We start from the raw sequence: 24816 nt of genomic DNA, 5'->3' as shown, positions 1-24816 counted from the left end.
ATAATTTACACAAAACAACAGAGTTCTCCAACGTCCACAGTTTTGTCCTGCTTTCTGCTACTGACCACATAAGATTCCGTGCCAATTCAAGTTGGCTCTGGTGGAACAAGTGGGAGGCAATGAAATACACATTGTTAATATACTCAGCTTGGAATATGTCTGATTCTGGAATTTCTACAAAATGGGTGAATATAGTTTTTGTTTTTCAAAATGATTTTGGATAACATTCAATGTCTTTACATGGTACTAATAAATGGAAGTGCCAGTTTTTATCAGATTTATCATAATGTTTTTTCCTCTCGTCTTTCAACCGCTGAACCTTAAATCATGCATTTCTATAGACTTCCCTTACCATCCACCCCTCAAACATTTTTAAAGTTTTCAAGCTGTCATTATCAATAAATGTATTTGTATGTGAGCTGTGCTTATGTTACAATAATTAGACAGATACAATAAACGTTTTAATTTAAGAGGACAGTGGGTTGATATGTTGAATAAATCCACATGGTCTCCTACCTTCAGTCTAGGTTTGGAGATGACCTTTTTTACTCTTCTAAGTTCGTCTAAACGGAGTTTAAAATATTTTTTATAAAACTATACAGTGGACTAATTGAACATTGCTGTTGTTTTTAATTAAGCACAAAGCTGCACAATGTGCTCTGCCCACCACGGATATCGAAAACCGGATTTTAGCGTTGTAAGTCCGCATACATTCCGCTGAGCCATTGGGAGCACCAGTTGAACAAGCTGCAGTAAAAGTATTTTGAAAAAACATGCTATATTGAACACAATTTGCTCTAAAATGTTTCATAATTTGCATATTTAAAAATTCGTAACTAACGAGTTTTTAAGTTAATTTTTTGTCTATTTCAAAATTCGAAGCATTTTTAATGAAATAGTTCTGTTCTTAAAGAGACTGCCCTTATCTCCCATCAGTAAGGACCTACAGCCCATTACACAAGTTTGTGTTTGTTTGTTTTGAATTTTCACGCAAAGCTACATTTGGGGTATTTCCGCTAGACATATCTAATTTAGCAGTGTAAGAATATAGAAAGGCAGTTAGTTATCACAAACCACTGCCAACGACTGGGTTACTCTTTTACCAACGAATAGTGGAGTTCACAGTCACATTATAACGCTCCCACGGCTGAAAGGACAAGCAAGTTTGGTGTAACAGGGAATCGAACCTGTGACCCTCGGATTACAAATCGAGCGCCCGAACCACCTAGCCATGCCAGACAACAAGTTTATATTAAACAGTAACATAAACCAAATCTTTGTTTAAAATAGTTTATTCAAGAACATTTGTACAAGCAGTGTATGACAAACTTTGTTACCCCCTAATGTTTACTTTCATCGTGAGATATTCCCCCCAGTGATATACACTCATGGCCAAAATCTTAAGGCCAATAAACATAAAGACAAAATATGCATTTTTGCGTTGTTAGACTCAACTACTTATTTGAGTAGAGCTTCGAATGATGAAAATAAGAAAAAGGGAAAATGAAAAAAACTTTTTTATCATTTAATAGGAAAAATGTGAACACTATGAAATTAGCCTAAATACTAACTGTTTAAGACTCAAAAGTTTAAGACCATACCAAAATGTCCTGCGGGTATAGTGGATTATAGTGTTGTCATGCTGAAAGATCCGGTAAATTCCACACAAGTGAGGGCCTTCAATCAATAAGGATGCTCTCTCAAACATGCCAATGTATCCAGCTGCTGTTTGACGCCTCTGTATAACCTGAAGTTCCACTGTTCCATGGAAGGAGAAAGCACTCCAGATCATGATGGAACCTCCTCAACTTTGTCGTATATCTTTATCGTGGGATATCTTTATCGTGCCAGCAACGTTGGAAGCTATCTGAACTATTCAGGTTAAATTTTTTCTCATCAGAGAACAAAACCTTCATCCACTTTTCTTAGTCCCATGTTTGGTGCTTCTCAGCAATTTTTAAGCGAGCTATTTTGTGGTGTGGAAGGAGATGTGGCCTATAAATACGTTTGCGGTTTTTAAAGCATTTTTCTTGTAGATTCCGTCTTATTGTTCTTGAGCTGCATTCTGCATTCGTAAGGGCCTTAGTCTGGTTCGACGATCGGCTGATGTCTTGCCGGACAACCCGTCGAATCATCCTGATCAACACCAGCGAAATTTTCTTGGGCCGACCACTTGAAATTCTCGTTCCGTATCTTTTAAGAAATTTGCCACAAATTATTTTTCACGCTCAATCTCATCAGTGATGACTCGTTTAGAGAGATCTTGCTTTTACAGCTCAACAATTCTACCACGTTCAAACTCTGTCAACTTTTATCTTTTGCCATGTTTTACCCAATGTAACACAAGAGATGTCAGTGGGAGATGTTGACAACGTTTATGATTGAACACAAATGACTAAATTTCGTTAGGTGTTTACCGATTAACGCTTCGTTTCAGTACGGTCTTAAACTTTTGACCAGCTAGTATTAAGGCTAATTTCATAGTGTTCACAATTTCTCTATTAAATGTTAAAAACTTTTTTTATTTTTATTTTCCCTTTTTCTTCTTTTCATCTTTCGAAGCTCTACTCAAATAAGTGGTTGAGTCTAACAACGCAAAATACATATTTTTTTCTTTATGTTCATTGGCCTTAAGATTTTGTCCAACAGTGTATATTAATACAGTTGTTGAGTTCATACCATTCAGAGTTTATTTTGGAGTAATATTTATACTCCTTATCCACAGCCACTATGTTAAGTGTCTGCAACTGTCAAAAAGTGGTAACTACAACATCCTCGTTTGTATCTTATTCTCTGTGATTTTACACGACATCCCAGCCTGTGTGATTCAGCACATTCCTATAGTTGGATAGCATGCATCAGTTTGTACACGCTGACTGACGTTCTTTACAAATATGTCAAATTGGTTTACGTCCCCCCCACTGATTTCACTGTACACAATACGTTTTGGTATTGATTTACAGTCTAGTGCTGCGAATAGGGCTGCTATTTCGATAAAGTCAGTAATACCCTACCATCCAGTTAGACCGTAAAATGGTCCAGCATGGCCAGGAGGGTTAAGGCGTTCGATTCGTAATCTGAGAGTCGCGGGTTCGAATTCCCGTCGCATCAAACATGCTCGCTCTTTCAGCCGTGGGGCCATTATAATGTTACTATGAATTCCATTATTCGTTGGTAACAAAGTACCCCAAAAGTTGACGGTGGGTGATGATGACTAGCGGCCTTCCCTCTAGTCTTAAAGTGCTAAATTAGGGACGTCTAATGCAAATAGCCTTTATACAGCTTTGCGCGAAATTCAAAAACAAACAAACAAGACCATAAAATTAAAATGTTATAACATCCAGAAATGAAGCTTATTGATAATGACAGATATGAAAATAGAAACACTTTAGACACTATTAATAATAAATTATTTTTGTTTGGAAATATCATATCATCTTTAATTAATGTGACACATGGGATAATATATAGAATTTTAATGCTTTACAGGAATATTTATGGAACTATTTGAATCCTTTTAATTTACTATATATAACCTAAGTTAGTTTATTTATATCAGTGATACCATAATTTGGCAATCGGTGTTCTACCATGTAGGGGCCTAATGCATACTGTTTGACTACATGTATTTTATTGTTTCATGGATTAAAGCTGTGTATAGACAAAACTTCAGAGAAAGCAGCTGTATAAAATATGCATTAGGTCTTTACTCACAAATTATATATTCAATTTTACCTTTGGTAAATAGAAAAGTCAGTATTAATAAAAATATAATGTTAAGAACTATAATAATTTTATGTAACATCATACAGATTAACATTTAATAATACCTTCACCAACCTCACAAAGCATCTTCCCACATTTCATACCCTGACAATACGCTTGGAAACATCTTTCCTCTAGTGGCAAGTTGGGGAACTATGACATCACGTGACCTCTGCGGTTTCACAAAATGTTTCACTCACGTAAAAACAACGTGGCGGTAAAGTGCAGTTACAAATAAAATTCCAATATAAATGTTTTTGTACTGACTTGATATGTTTACCGACAGTTATTACAAATTGGAAAAAAAAAGATTAGAACACTAAATTTCGTTATTGCGATATCGAAAGAAAATTCAATATGTTTTTAGGAACTTCTATCATGTAATGAAGAGTTCACATTGTCAACGGGTTTCTTGTTTAAAATTTTTCAGCCTTGTTCTCCTCATCCTTCTGTTGCACAAAACCTTTCTTTGTTCTCTCTGGAATATAAAGATTGTTCAGGGCGAAAAATAACACACAAACCTGTATTGGTCGACTCTTGTGGAGTATGTGGTGGAGACGGGACTTCTTGCCGACTCAGTAATGGTATGTTTTGTACAATATATTCAACATTCTTTTATAGGGAATTCACTTTTTTAAAGGTAATGTAATTAATAACAAATGTATTTTTCGTCATTAGTGTACATTCCAAATTTAACATATTAAGAATGGTAATAACAAATGTCTTTTACGTGAGAAAAGCAACACACAAACTATAACACATCAAAGTTAAGAGGTATTGGTCAATGAAACTATTAAAGATGTACAGAAGTTACTGTTGTTTATTCTCTACGTTAATTTACGTCTATTTTTCAGGACAAGTAAAGAGAAACAGTTTACTTTAACAGTTTTACACGTATATAGAAATATAAATAATTTAACGCAGTTTGCCAACCCGTTACACTCCATACGTTTACAAATCAGATGTCCAAAAATTTGTTGTCACATCCGTAACAAAATTTCAAAAGGTATTATAATTCATCTAGTTTTCAAAAACTCTACTGTTTAATCTATTTTTGTTCTTAATCAATTAAATATCATGACAGAAAGTGGTGTTTAATGATATTCAGCCAAAGTTCCTTCGTAAATTTGACTTTGTACATGAAACAGTAACATGTAACACATAGTTTAACATTTAGAGACACGTGTTGTAATAATATTGTGTACACTTCTCCATACTTGCTATTTCATACAATAACCGCTGTTTTAGGATGTCTCTGAAGTAAATTGTTGCTAGAGTTATATATATATATATATGAAGACCCAGTGAAAGTATAATTCCTAAATTTGTTAAGAAAACGTTTATTTATTTTTGAATTTCGCGCAAAGCTACACGAGGTCTATCTGCTCTAGCCATATCTAATTTAACAATGTAAGACAAGAAGAAAGTCAGCTAGTCATCATCACCCACCGCTAACTTTTGGGCTACTCTTTTCCAACGAATAGTGGGATTGATCGTGGCATAATGCTCCCACGGCTGAAAGGGCGAGCATATTTGGTGTGAAGGGGGTTCGAATCCTGACCCTCAAATTACGAGTCGTGGTCCCTGCTCACCTGCAGTCCAAGAGTTAGTAGTGGGTGGTAATGACTGGCTGCCTTCTCTCTAGTCTTACACTGCTAAATTAGGGCTGGCTAGCGTAGATAGCCCCCGTGTAGCTTTTCGAGAAATTCAAAACAAACGAAATTCTTAGCCAACTAGCCAATTATTATATAGTGTCAATACATGCATTTCTTAGCTAACTTGAGAGCTTACAAATATCAGAATTATTTTAAGCTATGCATAATATATATATCGCATATAAAACATAGCGTTCATTACAAACAGTTTAAATTATAACGCTATGCTTGACGTGTAATTATACAATACTTATAAATAAGAATAATCACATAATTTTCTATTAATTATTAGACCAGTTAAATAACATTATAATTTTCGTATGTTATTTATATTCGATTCGTTATTTTAATCATAAAGTAATGTATTATTTATTATTCAGCATTTAATGGTACAAGCTGGCAGAATGGGTTATTAAATATGTACTGATTCTACTGTCAGGTATTAAATAGAACGAACTATCTAAACATGTTTTACATCGATGTATTTTATTTGCACGTGTTTGTTATAAAACACTGAAGTTATCGTTTTATTTTAAGACGAATAGGTTCACAGTATTTTAAGGCTAGACATGGACAGTGGTTAAAGCGCTTGAGTCGTAACCTGAGGGTCGCGGGTTCGAATCCCCGTCACAACAATTATGCTTGCCCTTTCAGCCGTGGAGGCGTTATAACATGGCGGTCAATCCACTATTCGTTGGTAAAAGAGTAGCTCAAGAATTAGCTGTAGGCGGTGATGACAAGCTTCCTTCCTTCTAGTCTTACACTGGTACCCAGTAAATTTCGTGTAGCTTTCCGCGAAATTCAAAACACCACCAAATCAGAGAGTAGTAATAATGCAGATTGTGACCAATAAATAAGTTATTCTATTTCATAACGTCACGAGACACAGCCTCTACTGTTTTTAACCAACGCTACAAATTGCACGTGACGGTCTGGATGTGACTGGAGTTCTTGTAGTTGAGTTTGAAGGACAACAAACATTCGAAGTTTATGAACTTTCAATAGGTCGTGACCATGATGGAACTTCATCTCGTCTAATAATATCTTTATTAACACAAATAGTGAAACAAATCATCTGATGTTGTCAGAAGCAGGTCAGGTAATGTTAAAGTAACTTAAATGATCGTCTTGAGGAAGTACACTTAACGGATTTTTAACCTCATTTGGATGAAACTTAACCACGAATGCCTTGTAAAACTCATTGTTTCTTTGTTAGTTTGTAATTAAATACAGAGTTTCACAATGGCCTAGTTGCACTGTGCTCACCATACGTATCGAAACCCAATTTTTAACGTTATAAAGTATCAGATTTACCTGTGTGCGACTGAGAGGGTGTGACATAACCCATTGAGGAATTTTTTAGTCGAATAGCAGACTACCATCCTAAATGGAAATTATTACAATCTAAGAAAAGAAACTGTTTTTAATGCTGAAAATAGGTCTGTGTATTATTCTAAGGTGATTTTGAGAGTAAAGAGTTTTTATCTGGGAAGAGAGTTTTCTAATTAGTAGAGACTGCGATCCCATAAAGGGAAGAGAGACAATAAGGGGAAATTCGGGGACGTATTGTATATTGGCTGAGGGTTAAAATTTGTTTTTTAAAGAAATTGCGGGTAATATTTGTTAGAAAATCAGTCTCATAGTCATTATTTAACATGTATCACTCCGCCATACAGTCAACCTTGACTAACACTCCACCACACTCCGTAAGTCAACCGTGAATGACACTTAGCCCCTCGTTCCACTCCACCATACTCCGTAAGTCAACCGTGAATAACACTCAGCCACTCGTACTATTCCACCACACTCCAGAAGTCAACCGTGAATAACACTCAGCCACTCGTACCACTCCACCACACTCCGTAAGTCAACCGTGAATAACACTCAGCCACTCGTACCACTCCACCACACTCCGTAAGTCAACCGTGAATAACACTCAGCCACTCGTACTATTCCACCACACTCCAGAAGTCAACCGTGAATAACACTCAGCCACTCGTACCACTCCACCACACTCCGTAAGTCAACTGTGAATAACACTCAGCCACTCGTACTATTCCACCACACTTCAGAAGTCAACCGTGAATAACACTCAGCCACTCGTACTATTCCACCACACTCCAGAAGTCAACCGTGAATAACACTCAGCCACTCGTACTATTCCACCACACTCCAGAAGTCAACCGTGAATAACACTCAGCCACTCGTACTATTCCACCACACTCCAGAAGTCAACCGTGAATAACACTCAGCCACTCGTACTATTCCACCATACCCCACAAGTATCTTTAGGCTAAAAATGATTAGTTTAATAGTTTTTTTTTTTTAAATAATGAATTATTAACACTAAATCTGTCATAATAATATAGAAGAAAAGTTATCTTATGCTACTGTTATATTCATGGTTTGCCATCATATGGTAATTATTATAGTACTGTTAGTGTGTAATTATAATTTGGCACTTAAAGAGTAATACTTATTATATTTATGTAGTTAATGGTTAATGTTATAAGGTTTTTACTTTTTATACGGGACAGCGGTAAGTCTACGGATTTGCAATGCTAAAATTAGGGGTTCATTTCCCCTCAACGGACACAGGAAATAACCCGATGTGACAGAGAGATTTAGTTACCCTGAATGAAATAATTTAACGTATTATTTTTATAATGGCGCCATAAAAGTAGACTGAAGAAAATGGTATGGCTCCCTATCTTAGCATTAGAATGTCAGAAATTCCAAACTTATTCTGGTTTTTATAGCTGTTAAGTAATTAATATATTAAGAAGGTATTTAATATACTTGTAACTGCTAATTAACATTCATACGTTACAGATAGTGGGAAAGACTGTTTGCGGTGTGGAATGGACACAACAGGAAATGTGATCCAACCAGATTGTGCTGGTTCTTGTGAACAAAGCAATGTCCTGGTAACTTTGGGTAAAAATACAGTTTGTGTTAGGTAAGAATACGACATTTTTTATACTTTGTACTTCATCTTGAAATATTATTAACCCATATCGTTAAATATCGTGTATTCGTAATTGGATGTACATACTATAAGTTGACCTGTTCACATAATGATCAACATAGTTTCTGCATCTTTTCTTCTCTGTTTCACTCAACTATTTAAATCAATGTTACTTTAGTTGTAATATATTTATATCTAGGCATTAGGCTAAACGTTTGGTTACAAATGTTATAAATTATTGCTCAACAGGAAACAAGATGAACATACCATAACACTATGTGATGGATCTAAAAATAGCTCAGCTGTTAATAACAGGTAAGATATACACCAGATTTGAATATAAAATACAACTTTGTATCACATTTTTCAGTTTCGTTTTATTTAACAGCCTATAAGTTCAGTAAAGAGAAGGTTGAATATCATATTATTGGATAGCTTGTGATAACTTACCTAACTATAGCTTGCTCACCAACCCGAAAGCTGTTTCGAATATTAGACAGCATAAAAGCAACAAAGTTCAGTTGATTTAATATAGAAAATTTTGATTAATTAGAATGTTAATTAACGATACATACAATAGGCTAATTGGCTTCAAATGTTTTCCCAGCTTTCGACATTTAAATAATAATAGGTGAACATGAGCTTTCTTTTTTGTGAGTATCGAAACCGGAATTTATTGTACAAGCTTACATACTTACCACTTGGCCACTAAGAGGCTACGTACAAAAGTTACTTAGAGACTGTGAAGACACTCAAAAAAATAGACATTAAATGAAAGAAACAATCTGTTAAACCTGTGTTGTTGTTGGATGTTTGTTTTTATAAATCAAGAAGTTTCTTGTTTTCGAGTGGAACTCTTCAGAAATCTGCCAGAAACTCTGACGACTGTATTAGGGTGTTTTGTGGAGGGCAAATATTTAATGACACCAGACTTAAGACTTTTAGTAGTGAAATTCAGTCGAACTGATCTGTTTGTTAATTACTTATTGATTACAGCAATGTATTCGAGCCATCGTCGGAAGTGCTATTTCTAACTTATGGTTAATATTTGGAATATTAGATGGTTTTATGTCTTGTGGTGTTTTATGTAATGAAGGATTGAAACAAATTATTAGTTTATAAAACATGAAATGATGTGAACATCTTCAAGGGACAGTATAATCTTAAGATAATATTTATCCTTCATTCATAGTGGTAGTAAATTCTGTGACGTCAGTTGTCGTTTAAACTTGATATTTAAAATAACTTCGTATTTGATGCTTGAATTTATAACTAACTGTTTTGAATTACTGATCAATATCTCCATAAAACACGTCACACCACACATACCCTACATAATATCAACACTTACTGGTTACATGTTCACAGCACAATGTTCACAGTAGTATATATCAACATCACACAACACATACCCTACATAATATCAACACTTACTGGTTACATGCTCACAGCACAATGTTCACAGAAGTATATATGAACATCACAGCAGACATACCCTACATAATATCAACACTTACTAGTTACATGCTCACAGCACAATGTTCACAGAAGTATATATGAACATCACAGCAGACATACCCTACATAATATCAACACTTACTGGTTACATGCTCACAGCACAATGTTCACAGAAGTATATATGAACATCACAGCAGACATACCCTACATAATATCAACACTTACTGGTTACATGCTCACAGCACAATGTTTACAGTAGTATATATCAACATCACAGCACACATACCCTACATAATATCAACACTAACTGGTTACATGCTCACAGCACATCACAGCACACATGTTCACAGTGGTATATATCAACAGCACATGTTCACAGCACATACCCTACATAATATCAACACTTACTGGTTACATGCTCACAGCACAATGTTCACAGTAGTATATATCAACATCACACCACACATACCCTACATAATATCAACACTTACTGGTTACATGCTCACAGCACAATGTTCACAGCAGTATATATGAACATCACACCACACATACCCTACATAATATCAACACTTACTGGTTACATGCTCACAGCACAATGTTCACAGCAGTATATATGAACATCACACCACACATATCCTACATAATATCAACACTTACTGGTTACATGTTCACAGCACAATGTTCACAGTAGTATATATCAACATCACAGCACACATACCCTACATAATATCAACACTTACTGGTTACATGTTCACAGCACAATGTTCACAGTAGTATATATCAACATCACAGCACACATACCCTACATAATATCAACACTTACTGGTTACATGCTCACAGCACAATGTTCACAGTAATATATATCAACATCACAGCACACATATCCTACATAATATCAACACTAACTGGTTACATGCTCACAGCACAATGTTCACAGTAGTATATATCAACATCCAAGGTGCAATAGCTTCCAAGAAACATGAGATCGAAGACCAAATACAAGAAACTAACCCCCACATTATAATAGTAAGCGAAACTCTAATATACAATAACAATAGATTTAAAATACCAAATTATTCAACCATAAGAAAAGACAGAACAAATAAAAATGATGAAAACAGAGGCATTATGTTGCTCTACAAAGTGGAGCTTTCAGTAAGAGAAATTAAATTTAGCAGTAGCAATGAACATGTTACTGTAGACATTCTGCAAAGTAATAAAACTAAAGTAACCGTAGCAGGAATTTACTGCTCACCTAACAATCAAATAGATATAACATTACTTAGCAACATCTTTTCCCACAACCAAAACTCCATAGTTATGGGGGACTTAAATAGTAAAAATGTTACCTTTGGATGCCGAAGCTCAAATTCCAATGGTAGAAATCTAATAAAATTCATAGATGATGATAATATAGCTTTGTTAAATGATACCACCCCTACACATACAGCGTATGCCACTAACACCAGTGACACACTAGACCTGTGTATGTGTACATGTAACCTAAGCCAGAAAATAATAAAATTTCAAGTGGGAAAGGATGTTGACAGTGATCACCTCCCAATATATTGTGTCTTCGATCTCGCCCCCCATAAAAATATAACATATAGAAAAGAAAATACTGTAGTAGAAGGCGGTTATATACAAAACTTTACATTATTCACAAATACACAATCGTTGATTAACTGAAAAGAAAAATATATATGAAGGCTTTATAAGCTTTATGATCTATTGTGTCTTTTTCACAGATGTGGACACTGCGTTGGTGGAAACACAAACAGAAGCCTAAATTACGACATTGATATCTGTAACGTATGCGGTGGCAAGAACGAGTGTGTTGGTTGTGATGGAATTCCTTTCAGTGGGATTACGCTTAATGAATATGGACAATGCCAAAACCAAACAGAATTAGAAACAATAAATTGTGAGTACTATGTTATCAAATAACAATTTTAACTTTCTTTAAATTTATATGTCATACCATACAATGCTTCCATTTGCCATTTGAGCAGAAATATTTACCTTTTTTATATGTGTTACAGAAAGATAATTAAATCACCGTTAGGCCTATTATGATAGTGATGGGTGTTTCGCGTCTACACCGTTTTAACTAACAATATAGTTTACTGAACGGGCCTGGCATGGCCTAGCGCGTTAAGGCGTGCACTTCGTAATCTGAGGGTCACGTGTTCGCGCCCGAGTCGCGCCAAACATGCTCGCCTTCCAGCGGCGGGTGGTGATGACTAGCTGCCTTCTTTCCTTACACTGCAAAATTAGGGACGGCTAGCACAGATAGCCCTCGAGTAGCTTTGTGCAAAATTCCAAAAACAAAAAAAAACAAACAGTTAACTAAATTAAGTGTGTGTTTTCCTAACTCTAGCTGTGAATACACGAAACTGAAGATCACAAAAGGTGGCACGACAAATCAAAGAATGAAATAGGCCTGAACTTTACAGATTGTATTTTTAAATTTAGTTTTGGTAAAATAAAATAGTAATATTATAATTACAGTTTGTCCACGGTGTATTATGGAATAATGAATTAGGCGCAATGCCCTGATGTTATTTATATACCTAAACTTATCAAAGTTACACTTTAGTGAATTATAAAGGACTAAAAAATTCCATAAATATTACAAATCTAGATTATTGTAACACAATAATAAATATTACAATCGTATGTAGGTTTTTGTCTCTTCTGAAAATTCGTTCGAACTTTACGATCTAAATTGGTTTACACGCACACTTCATTGCAACAGAGGTAAACAAAATGTGGATGTAAATGTTTTGTTTGTTTTGAATTTCGCGCAAAGCTACCCGAGGGCTATCTGCGCTAGCCGTTCCTAATTTAGCAGTGTAAGACTAGAGGGTGACAGCTAGACATCACCACCCATCGCCAACTCTTGAGCTACTCTTTTACCAACGAATAATGGGATTGATCGTACATTTATAACGGCCCTACGGCTGAAAGGGCGAGCATGTTTTGGTATACCGGGATTCGAACCCGCGACCCTCGGATTACGAATCGAACGCCTTAACACGCTTGGCCATGCTGGGTCCGAATGTAAATGAACTTTAATACACAATTTCGAAAGAAAGTATTAAAAGCTTATCATTGTTTCTGTTAATAATAAGGTCTAATTTGTGGCTGTAGAATAACATTATAAGTTTATTTACTGACGGTTTTAAGTAAGGTAATGTTTAGCCTTAACTAAACTAAAGAAGGAAACATAACTTACAATGTAATATATTTCTTTATGAGGCTCAGCATGGCCAAGTGGTTGAGGTGCTCGGCTCGTAATCCGAGTGTCGCGGGTTCGAATCCCTAACAGACCTAACATGCCCACCCTTTCAGCTGTGGGGGGCGTTATAATACGACGATCAATACCACTATTCGTTGGTAAAAGAGTAGCGCAAGAGTTGGTGGTGGGTTATGATGACTCGCTGCCTTCTCCCTAGTCTTACACTAGTAACTTAGGGACGACTAGCGCAGATAGCCCTCGAGTAGCTTTGCGCGAAATTCAAAATAAAAAGTCTCTTTATCAAATATAAATTATACTAAATAAAAGCCCATATTGTCTTAATCCTAAGACCAATGAACTTTTATGTTACAGTGTATACGATTAGAACTGTTTTCTATTATTCTAGAAATATTGTATTTGTTGCAATAACTATACTTATCTGTTCATAAATATTTTTGTAACAAATATCTTGGAACCTTAAGTCATAGCGATATATTGTTGTAGGTATATATCCGTTGATAACAATGCTAATAATTGCAAACAAGGTTAGAAACGGTAATGAAATGTAGAATTTATGGTATCATTAATAAATAATTAGTATAAACAGCGAGTGTGTAAAATATAAATTAATATCTTTAGTAAAACTTGCAAATTATTTTAGCTCTTGTATTGTTTGTTTTTGAATTTCAAATCGCGCAAAGCTGCACGAGGGTATGTGCGCTAGCCCTTCCCAATTTAGCAGTGTAAGAGTATAGTTTTTTGTTTGTTTTGGAATTTCGCACATAGCTACTCGAGGGCTATCTGTGCTAGCCGTCCCTAAGTTACTAGTGTAAGACTAGGGAGAAGGCAGCTAGTCATCACCACCCACCGCCAACTCTTGGGCTACTCTTTTACCAACGAATAGTGGGATTGACCGTCACATTATACACCCCCACGGCTGGGAGGGCGAGCATGTTCAGCGCGACGCGGACGCGAACCCGCGACCCTCGGATTACGAGTCGCACGCCTTACGCGCTTGGCCATGCCGGGCCATAAGAGTAGAGAGAAGGCAGCTAGTCATTACAAACTACCACCAACTCTTGGGTTCCTCTTTTACCAACGAATGGTAGGATTATCCGTTACCTTATAATGCCATCACGGCTGAAACGGCGAGCATGTTTGGTGTGACGTGGATTTGAACTCGCGACCCTCAAATGACGAGTCGAACGTCTAACCTACCTGGCCATGCTGGGCTTTGGCGCTTGTAAAACCTTACACGTACCAAAAGAACACTTTATTATATGTACTTTAATGCTATATTTAGTGAAAACACCCTATTTCGCGTTGATTATTAGGTTGGCATATTTTAAATAACTTTGTAAGTGTTTGTATTGTGAAGCCTTTTTAGCGTAGGAAAAAAATAAGCATATTGTTTTCAAGAAACAGAAAAAACTGTTTTTTTTCACTAGCTTGCCCCATTAAACACAGGTGCATGTACGCACGTACGTGGATAAGAAAAGTTATAATAATCAGGTGCACACTTTTAGAGTCCACTTAGTATAGTTGTAAAATTTTCAGGGTTCTAGATTCCTTTCTTTTGGGACTATGACATTCACACTTCTTTTGTCGTGTTTTTTTAATAACTTCCCTCATTAATAGATGCTCAGGCGCGCACATGCTTGGATAAGTAATAATACCCAGATGTACACCCACACCGTCTACTTAGTATTGGTACAAACTTTCAGGTTTCTCATTTTTCTTTTAGCTATTGTAGTCACATATACTGTATTACAAACATAATAATAATAAATAATTAATATAGGAAAAAATATATTTCACTAAATCTTCTTTGGTCTAACTCTAATTTCATTCACTGATTCTTGACAAACACTATAACCTTAAGGTGATGGTTTCACTCCCGTCTTCAGTAACAAGTTTAACCTTATGTTCACAGCACGATTTGTCGTTATATTAACTGGAATCAGCTAAGTATCATATTCGTATTCTGTTATTATGTTTTGTATAAATTATGCAAGATAATATAGATGTACTTTTACTTTTATACACTGTATTGCCCTATGAGACTGACTGATAAAATTGTAAATATCATCATATGAATGTTTTTAAAGGTGTCTTTATTTTCTCCACAGCTGTTTCTTTCATGAAATTTTACATTGAACGTGGAATATATTTTTTAACCACATGGAAGCGTAATTCCTTTTGTTACACTTTTATCTCAGTGTGGAAAGTAGACAAGGGAATACTAATAAAATTTCGTGTTAGAAATTCTGGTGTAAGTATCATTTCTGATTTGTATATTTACAAACATTTTGGTTCATTTGACTAACGTTTCCACATAAAAAAGTCTATTCAGAGGTTTATATTGTGGCTCTAATTGGGTTTAAACTTATTTTTGTTTACATATTCTTGCTAATTTGAAGCATATCAACACACAGATAATCATTTTTCCATACACTGGCATGTGACATTTTAAATTATTGAAAGACTACTTTTAATATATATATATATATATATATATAACATGTATTTTATCACATAATATGGCGCTGTAATAGGCTTAATAGTGAATTAGGAGAAGCAGTGAAAATAATTAAAGAGTACAAAAGACAAAAGAAAATGAAGAAATTTATTTGTTAATAGGAATTAATAGTGTGGCTTCAAGTGTTAAATGTATTAAGGAAATCAAAATACAGATTTTAATCTCAAACAGTTAATAAAATAAGAGAAAAGCAATAAAATTAAAGACAAAAATTTTAAAGTAGAATTCCTGAAACAGAGTACAGAAACTGTAATGCTCAAAACGTAAACAGAAGGAAACGGTGGAAGCTGTTATCAAGTTCTAAGTAATAGGTAAAAAGGAGTTGTAATTACTGACAACACTCACATTTTCATGATTACTATGAACCTTTAAAACACGTAAAGATTCTTCCATCATAAAACTTCTCACCTGATTCTACTTTTGTTGATATTCAAACATTTTATTCAACTAAAGTTTGGTTAAAACCCCTTTTAAGGAACTTGTGGTATCAAAGTATGGTATTCACTACTACTACGTTGTGTTTTATTAGCACCTCTCTATGTTTCTCTCATGCTCTACTCACCACTGGTATTGTTAATCCATTTTCTACTTTGAGCTAACCATCAATAACGTTTCATTTTTTGTGGTGAATCTGACAAGTTATGGTAGCAGCAGTACGAAATTTGTAGGTAGCTCCAGCTGTTTTATGTTGAGATTTCTGTAGAAGCTTGTTGATAACAGATTTGCACTCCTTTGAATTGTGTCTCATGTTGTAACGAGCTTAGCATCTCTTCTCTGTTTGATCTCTTGTCATCTTTGGTGGCATCCTGCTTCTGGCCAATCATATCTAGCTTTGATTTTCACTGGTTATTATTTATATATCAAGTTTGCACCCTCCTTAGGCTTCCGTATAACTCTCCTGCCATCTTGATCCACTCTTCCATGTCTTTCGGTGCTCTTCCCTTTTGGAACAGTGACACTTTATTTAACTGCATAATAATATTGTTCACATAGTAGTTGTACTGCCAGTTCTTCAAAATTATATTCAGAGATGAACTTTTCAGTCCACCTTGTGAAGTATTATTGTAGACATACCACAAACTAAAGTACAGTTTCTTCAGTGTCAGTGTTGACTTCTGTAAACATCTTGGAAAAAACCTTCCTCAGTAAGTTAATAGCACTTCAGTGAGACCACTTTTAACTTGTCATAGTCCGTGTCAATCTCTCGTTTCTCTTCATTTCTTCTTTCTTTCTTTCCTTGATCTCATTGATTAGTACATCACTGTCTTTTTATGTCCAAGTTGCTGATTTCTCTCTGTCCACTTATAAAGGTCAGTCAACTTGGTTATATGGTGTGGTTGTAACCTCTACAATATTTTCTCCACCTCTACAGCTGCGCACATTCAGGCAAACTTGTACTGTCGTTTGCGTCTTCTTTTACCACTGTATAATCTTTGGTGTCCCACTAATGTCAGGTTTTATGTATTTATGAACTACATTCTTTACAGTGTGTGTCTTTGTCTCGTCAGCAATAAATTTCAACAATATACAACAGCACAGTCTGCATGTTTTATAGTGTATTAAAAACAAATTAAACATATATTTTATGAAAATGTGCCTCACTGTTGCTTACCACAGCTGTATCTGTAGCTTTAAATAATTTTTTCTTTTAATCAAACTCCACACAGGTTTGTTCAATTACTCAAGAATGCAATTGATAGGACAATTTATTTTTCTGTATTCTGTTCTTACAACAGTATGTGATGAATTCACTTTAAGAAACTTTTCAACTAAACTGACAAACACAGTCTATATCTCTCACTAACTTTAATTATTTATATTTATAAATTGCTAAACTGAGGCCTAGCACTTTTTACGCTTTGTGAGATATTTCTATATAACAATAATCAATAAAAACAATGAGAAAAACTTGTAAGGTTCAGTAATTTGACATAATAATAGTTTAATGTGCAACTCTGATGTCGAGAAGTGCAGTGAATAAATTGCACCAAAACTTGTAATTGGCCCAGCTCTTCTGGGGCTGGGTTAGGTTTGGTACATACCTTTTGAAGTTTTATTGACAAGGTATAGAATTTCTGATTGATACCAGAGCTGTTAGAATAAGCTTTATTTCAGTTAAATATTAAGATACAGAATTGGGTGTCTACTGTATTCACTACATGCATCAAATCTTAATTGTACTATCACTGGTCCTCTGGCTTAATGACACAATGAGTCAGTATTTGGTTTACAAACTTAACAGTGCAAAAACATGTGGTTTGATTTCCCACATGAAGGATAGAGTGGAATCAACCCTTTGCATAGATTACTCTTAACACAAAATAGAGCCTTAAGCTAAAGGTTCTTTATCAAACATTTTGTTCCTTGGTGAATCAGTAATTAATCTAATGACTTACTGGGCTAAAATCCAGAGTTTGGCTCAGTGTCATAGACAGAGCATTGGGCCACACTGAGTAGCTTTGCACTAAAGCAGAAAAAGTCAAATGTTTCCTTCATTGTAGATAAAACTATAAAAAGTGATTAATTACAATATTTATTTTTGTGACAGATTTGAAGACAATTACAATTTAGTGTCAAACTTTTTATCCTTTGGTAGAGTTTTGAGGATGATGACTTCATGAGATGAATCTATAAGCTTATGCCTTATATTTCTATTGGATATTAACGTATTCAACTGTTGTACTATAAATATAATTGATAACATTGAGTATTTGTATACTATTAATGATCAGATAAATATGTATTGTTTGCAGTATATTTTATTTTTGGCTAAGCTTGCCTGTCTAGTACATTATCCTCAAAACGTTTTTACTTTCATAATGAAGTTTATAACTGTATTACTACAATATTCTTTATTACTATCACTATTTGTACGTGTGACAAATCTTCCTACTTCAGAAGATTTTTACTGAAACAAATTGCTTTGTATCTTTATTGGATAAAGTATTGTATTCCATTTAACCATTTCTCTAGTTCCTTACCTTTGCTGGATAAATTATTGTATCCCATTTAACCATTTCCTTACCTCTGCTGGATAAACTGTTGTATCTCATTTAACCACTTCTCCAGTTCCTTAACTCTGCTGGATAAACTGTTGTATCCCATTTAACCATTTCCTTACCTCTGCTGGATAAACTGTTGTATCTCATTTAACCATTTCTCCAGTTCCTTACCTCTGCTGGATAAGTTAATGTATCCCAGTTTACCATTTTCTCAGCACTCTATCTCTGCTGAATATATTATTCTACACCATTTAACCATTCTCTAGAGTGTTTTGTGACTCTTCTTGGTTTTATCAGTTATACGTTTTCTGTTATTTTCTTTATATCACTATTGAACAGTCTTAAAAATTCGTTTAGTTTTTGCTTCTAATGTTCTTGATCTGTTTGGTTTTAAAATGGCAGTTTTCAGTTCGTTATCTTAAGACTCTTTCAAGTAATTTTTACCTCACACATAGTAACTTATAAAAACACCACCTCTCGTTTATATCCTCAAAGCATATAATCTGGAAAATCTCAGTTTAAGGAAGAGCTATTCCAGTCGTTAAGTTTGTTTTGGTCTCTATTATTCATTACCAGACATTGAAGTCACTGTTTTGTGTTAAAATAATTGGTGAATTTGTAGTGTTGACTGACTTTCTAATGCTGGCTCTTAGAAAGTAAAATATAATTTCGTGTTTTGTGCTGATTGGTTTCAACTGAAAATGTTAGTTATTTTTTCCATTGATTTTGATGATGCATACTTATCATATAAACTCCATGATAAAAGAAATCACATTACCATATTTGTCAGCTAGATTTATGAAAATAGGTTTGACCGTTTTGTTTGCCATATATGTATTTGCGTGTGTACGTGTGTTAGCTATAAATCATTTTTTACTGATTGACTTATAATTTACAGAAAACATCATATTCCTTCGATAGTCTTCCAAACATGTTATATCGAAATTATATGCATTATAAAGCTGAGTTATACAACGATTGTCCTTCATTTCCAAGTGATATGTACTTTTGGCCAAGTACCAATGCCACGATTGAGTGCCAAGTACATGATGTTTCTTCAGAAGATGAATTGTTATTTGTTGAAAAGACGTTAAAATTCATACAACTTGATTTCAGAAAGAACTATGTTGCAAAAATAACTCCCACAACTGTTTACAACAACAAAAGTACAGAGGTAAGTCGGTACTTCATCATTGAACTAAGAAATAAATATAAAGTTAAGTCTGTAATTCATTGTTAAATAAAACAACAGATGTATAGGTAAGTCTGTAGTTCATTATCAAACAAAACAACAATTGTTTAGGAAAATCTGTAGTTCGTTATTAAAGAAAACAACAAGTGTATAGGTAAGTCTGTATTTTATTATTAAACAAAAACAAGTTTGAAATAAGGGTTATTTGTCACATTAAATTAATAGAAGATTTAATATAGTGGGCTCTGTTTTAAATTATTCTATACAGAAGGGAAAAAGCTGGTGATTTCTGCTTATCAACTCAATAAAATTCTCCTCATTTCTACCAGACACCTCTTGGTACTTTGAAGAAGAGAAAAGATGATCAAGGAATGATAAAGATCAGAATTCCTGAAGAGAAGTACATAAAAACCTTTATAACTGAATAAAATTCCAGTCTTTTCTAACATGGTGTCTCAATATAAAACTACATCCTCTCATATAGAAATATAACATCACATTCTGAGCAATTATTGTACTCCCAACCTTCACGTTAAACATTTCTAAGAATTTCTGAAGTAGAATAATGACATTTTTGTGTGCCACCTAACACATCCAGTTTTCCTATTGGTCAGTTACTATTTCACTGTACTTACCATAGAACATGTGCAAGTAACTAATGAAATAAAAACTCAAATTTGAGATACTGACCAGCTAAATTTAAAATAACAACCTCTAACTCTATGATTTGCTGAGAAAGCAATATATTTAGCTACAAGATTGGCTCTGTTTCTTACAACAATTTTTTTCCAAATTTTTATTTAGGACCACTTTCTACAAAGTAGCTCTTGTTTATAATCAGTAGAAACAGGATTTTCTCCTCTATTTAATTCTGACAGTTTTTTATAAGTGGCTTGAAGTAATAATTATAAGTAATAATTTTTCCCAAACTGTTGAATTGTGAAAAACAAGTCGTTTCACCTAATAGGACTGGGTTTTTTCAACCCACATATACTTTACTCAGAGACCCTACTAAATAACAGGGATTTTGACGATACTAATACAATAATTTAATATTTTTTTATTTTTCAAACGTTACTGTTTAAAGCCTACAAAAAATATTATCTTTACATACCCTACCAGCAAGACTTATGAAGTTTACCACAAGTGCAACATTTTGTAACACGATTATGCACTCGAAATCAATGTTTTTCAGTGTATTTCTCATATATTCTTTATATTTCAAGCACCATATGTGGCACTACATTAATAGGCGTGAGTAGACCAAGAATTGGAAAATTCAATGCCTTTATGAAAAATAACCAATTTTATTTTGATATTTACTGACATAATGTCTAAATCTAAACAGTTAGCATATGAGTTATCTATTATTAATTTAAAAATTAAAGTACATTAATATCATTGAGTAGTTTGTGTACGTTTACAAATCAATGAATGTATGTAGTATAGTATTAAGAATGCATACATAAATGTGTCAACATTCAAAGTCATGAATATATCGCATGTAGTGAAAATGCTGCCACCATATTTGAATGTTTGTGAGGTTGTTACTTTCTCTGAGAGGTATTTTGTGAGAATTAACATGTAAATATGCATAAGTATACAAGCTGATATGATAATAACTGACTTTATATAATTGAGAAATAGTGTATACAATATAAAGACACATGTTCCTATGTTACAATAACCTGAATTCCAAAAAACAAACCTTCAAGAAAAGTTAGGTCTCATTTTATTGTTTGGTGAAATTCAAGTTTTACAATTTAAAAAAAATGTAAATATAAAGTTGAAGTACTGACATACTTAAAGTATATTTTTTACAAAACTTTGATTGCTGTCTGGTTTGTTCAAGTTCTCTTAAAGTTTTTTGGTACAAGTTAGAGTAAAGAATGATATAACACCAGTTTCTTTGGCTGGCGAATTTAGGACATTATTTATAAATAATTAGATTTGTAAAAAATATTATTAATCATTTTTTCATGTGAAGCCACACAAACAGTCAGTCTGAACCTTGTCAGTTTTATAAACCATAATAGTTTATATTTTATTTTTTTTCTAAATTTTCAACCAAGGTTTTGTGAGGTAGGTCCAGCTGGTCAGAAGAACTCAGTTCTAAGAGCTTATTCAACAGAGGTATAAAATTTTATCCTGATGTTTTTTTTACCTGTATGCAGTTTAAATGAAGACCATTATATGCAACTCCAGTTGTATATTTTAAAACCATTTTTGCATATTCCATTATTATAAAAATATTCTACTCAGAATACTGTATTTGATACAACCATAACTTAATTTGAGTATTCTTTAAAATAAAGTGAAAATGGATTATTTAACATTAAAATATTTGTTTTGAGATGATGTAGATGAATTGAAATGTTTTTATTATTGTATGTTATAATGAGAAATTATACTTAGTTCTTCACAAAAGGTGATTTACAAGTTTTTATTTCCAGTTAACTGCAGAAGTCAAGAACATATCGTCAACATCCTTTAAGTGTGCTCATGTTTCAAGTTCACTTAGTTTCTTCATTTCTTCAGAAAATTCAGCACTGACTGAACATTCAAGTGTTCGTTGTCATTTCCCACAAATATTTCAGTGCCAGGATTATAAATTGCTTTTATTAGATGAGTCATGGACCAAAGATGATGAGCCACATCTTGATATTATAGTGTAAAATGTTTATTTTTTACTTATGTGTAAGCTAAGGTTAATTAGTATTAAACTATAAATAGTTTGATCAGGTGTACCATTTTATTATGTTTTGGTGTTTCTCTAGTTCTAACATACACAAGAAAATTAATTATTTAAATAAGGTAGAGAATCTAATATCAGTTAATGATGTTAAGATAAATGTTTGGGTTGTCACATTTCACATGAATAATGTGTGTATAAAACTGTTGTGTGTGTAAGGTTTATGATCATTCCATATAACATAAATCTGTCCAGTTGCTACTTAAACAAGTTAGATTCATACTATTTTTTAAAGCTATTAAGAAGTCGTTTTTGTATATACAATGTTTACTGAAGTGATTTTCTATATGTCAAGTAAATTAACTATGTCTAACACGTGATTAGTAGCATATCTGTATTATGAATACATTAAATACATGTACTGGTTCAAAAGAAATGGATTAAGCCGAAAACTATTCAAATATTTGAGGTGTTTATTGTTCCATATAGTGTTTTACTGTATTAGCCACTTATTGTCACTCTTAACACTTAGTTAACCTAAAATGTTTAACCTCAGTACTTTGTTTTGATTATGTACATGATTTGAATTTATTTTATTTTTTAAAACATAACTTCTTACTTAACAGCAGTAACTAGTGAAATGAAAAAGCTAAGGTAGTTTATGTTAGTTTTATTGTGACAAAGAACTAATGCTACTTCATTAACTATGTATCTATTTATTAAAATCTAACATTCGACAAAATCCGATAACAGGACTGTAAATGGTATGTTCACAGCTTTACTTTGTCGTATGATGCCGAATACTTAGTAAATAATTTGGTGGTTAAAAAGTTTTCAGTGCTTTTGCACTGTGGATCACATATCTTACTTAATTATCCACTTAAACTACAATAAAAAATTAAATATCATTTAGAAAATTACAAAAAACAATTTACAGTTTGAGCATAAAGAAAAGGATGAATTAGGTGGATCCATAACAGACATTTTAGCTGCAAATACTACAAATTTATATTTGTCTTCAAAATCTATTATGCTTAGAATGCTGAAATGAAGTCATCACAAGGACACAAAACATAAAACCCACTTGGGATACTGTCACTAACTACCCAAGTACCCAAAATGTATTGGTTTATTATCACATTGGTATAGTGTCACAAACTACCCAAGTACCAAAAATCATATTGGTTTATTATCACATTTAAAGAAAAATTTAACTAATCATCAGTAATTAAAATGTTAGAAATTGTAATCATATTGGTTTATAATCACATTGGTATAGTGTCACGAACTACCCAAGTACCAAAAATCATATTGGTTTATAATCACATTGGTATAGTGTCACGAACTACCCAAGTACCAAAAATCATATTGGTTTATTATCACATTTAAAGAAAAATTTAACTAATCATCAGTAATTAAAATGTTAGAAATTGTAATCATATTTGTTTCCGTGGTGGTTCTTAAGCCTTACCATCCATGTAAGTTCGGCAAATCTATAAGTCGTAGGTACAGTAGGGCTGTAAAACTATATCTCTTTCACTTTAATTCTCGTTGATTAAGCGTGGTTCTTTACAGTTATAACCGTTATTTGTGTTCCATATTTTATTATTTTTATTTATTCATTTATTTTACAGAGCAATGTGGGAAAATACAGTTCCAATTTTCCGAGTCAATGCACCAGCACCAAGTGTATTAGAAGCTATAATTTCCGATGAACTACAAGAAATCCAAATCCTCTTTACAGTTGGCATACTTGTTACAAAACAATGTTCGGCGATCTTCACTTCAGAAAGTTTGGAACAATTAGGATTTTCAAGTGAGTATTTTAAATTCAGATTGTATTGATGTGATTTTAACATGACATATTATGCAGGCTTTTCGTTTACTCCACTAATTTTAAAACAAAAGAACTTCATTAAATATAATCTTCTCTTACGTTAGTTAGTTTTTAGTAAGCCTATGTTGGAATTTTCACTAACACCTTTCAGGAAAAAGATTTAAATATTTATTCACTTAAAATACAAGTTTATTTTAACTTTTACCTCATAAAACTTGTGGATTATCAAAAAACTGAGAAGTTGCATTTAAATGACGTGTAATAAAACCTATATTTGTTGAATATTTTCGAATGAATGTTATATTAGAAATAAAACATTTCTGCAGCCAATTGTATAACAGTGTTTTAAACTATACATACATATAATAGCTTGGTTGCAATGAGCACCAAACCAGCAATTTGCGAGTTGTAGTTTTGACTCCCTTCACCAAATGTGCACTTCATTCCAGCTGCAGAGGTATTATTAT

At 33.5% G+C, this 24816-nt stretch overlaps 1 protein-coding gene across 1 annotated transcript; it reads left to right on the top strand.

The window, feature by feature from the left end:
• Positions 1-8: 8 nt before the first annotated feature.
• Positions 9-24427, top strand: LOC143236759 (uncharacterized). The gene is made up of 9 exons (XM_076475266.1): positions 9-185; positions 4196-4349; positions 8253-8379; positions 8638-8703; positions 11595-11770; positions 15217-15359; positions 19527-19802; positions 22274-22491; positions 24147-24427. Exons 1-9 carry the CDS (start codon positions 120-122, stop codon positions 24355-24357), a joined length of 1437 nt encoding a protein of 478 aa, XP_076331381.1. The 5' UTR covers positions 9-119; the 3' UTR covers positions 24358-24427.
• Positions 24428-24816: the final 389 nt, after the last annotated feature.

This window comes from Tachypleus tridentatus, chromosome 2, assembly GCF_004210375.1.
Source record: "Tachypleus tridentatus isolate NWPU-2018 chromosome 2, ASM421037v1, whole genome shotgun sequence".
Classification (NCBI taxonomy): Eukaryota; Metazoa; Arthropoda; class Merostomata; order Xiphosura; family Limulidae; genus Tachypleus; species Tachypleus tridentatus.
This window is presented reverse-complemented; position numbering and strand designations above follow the sequence as displayed.

What these genes read in the sequence shown, in the direction of transcription:
- LOC143236759 (XM_076475266.1), top strand. Translation starts at nt 120, where the DNA reads ATGAAATACACATTGTTAATATACTCAGCTTGGAATATGTCTGATTCT. An exon ending in AGCTCAGCTGTTAATAACAG is followed by an intron (nt 8,704 to 11,594) that starts GTAAGATATACA and finishes TCTTTTTCACAG; the next exon opens with ATGTGGACACTGCGTTGGTG. An exon ending in TTCGTGTTAGAAATTCTGGT is followed by an intron (nt 15,360 to 19,526) that starts GTAAGTATCATT and finishes TATAATTTACAG; the next exon opens with AAAACATCATATTCCTTCGA.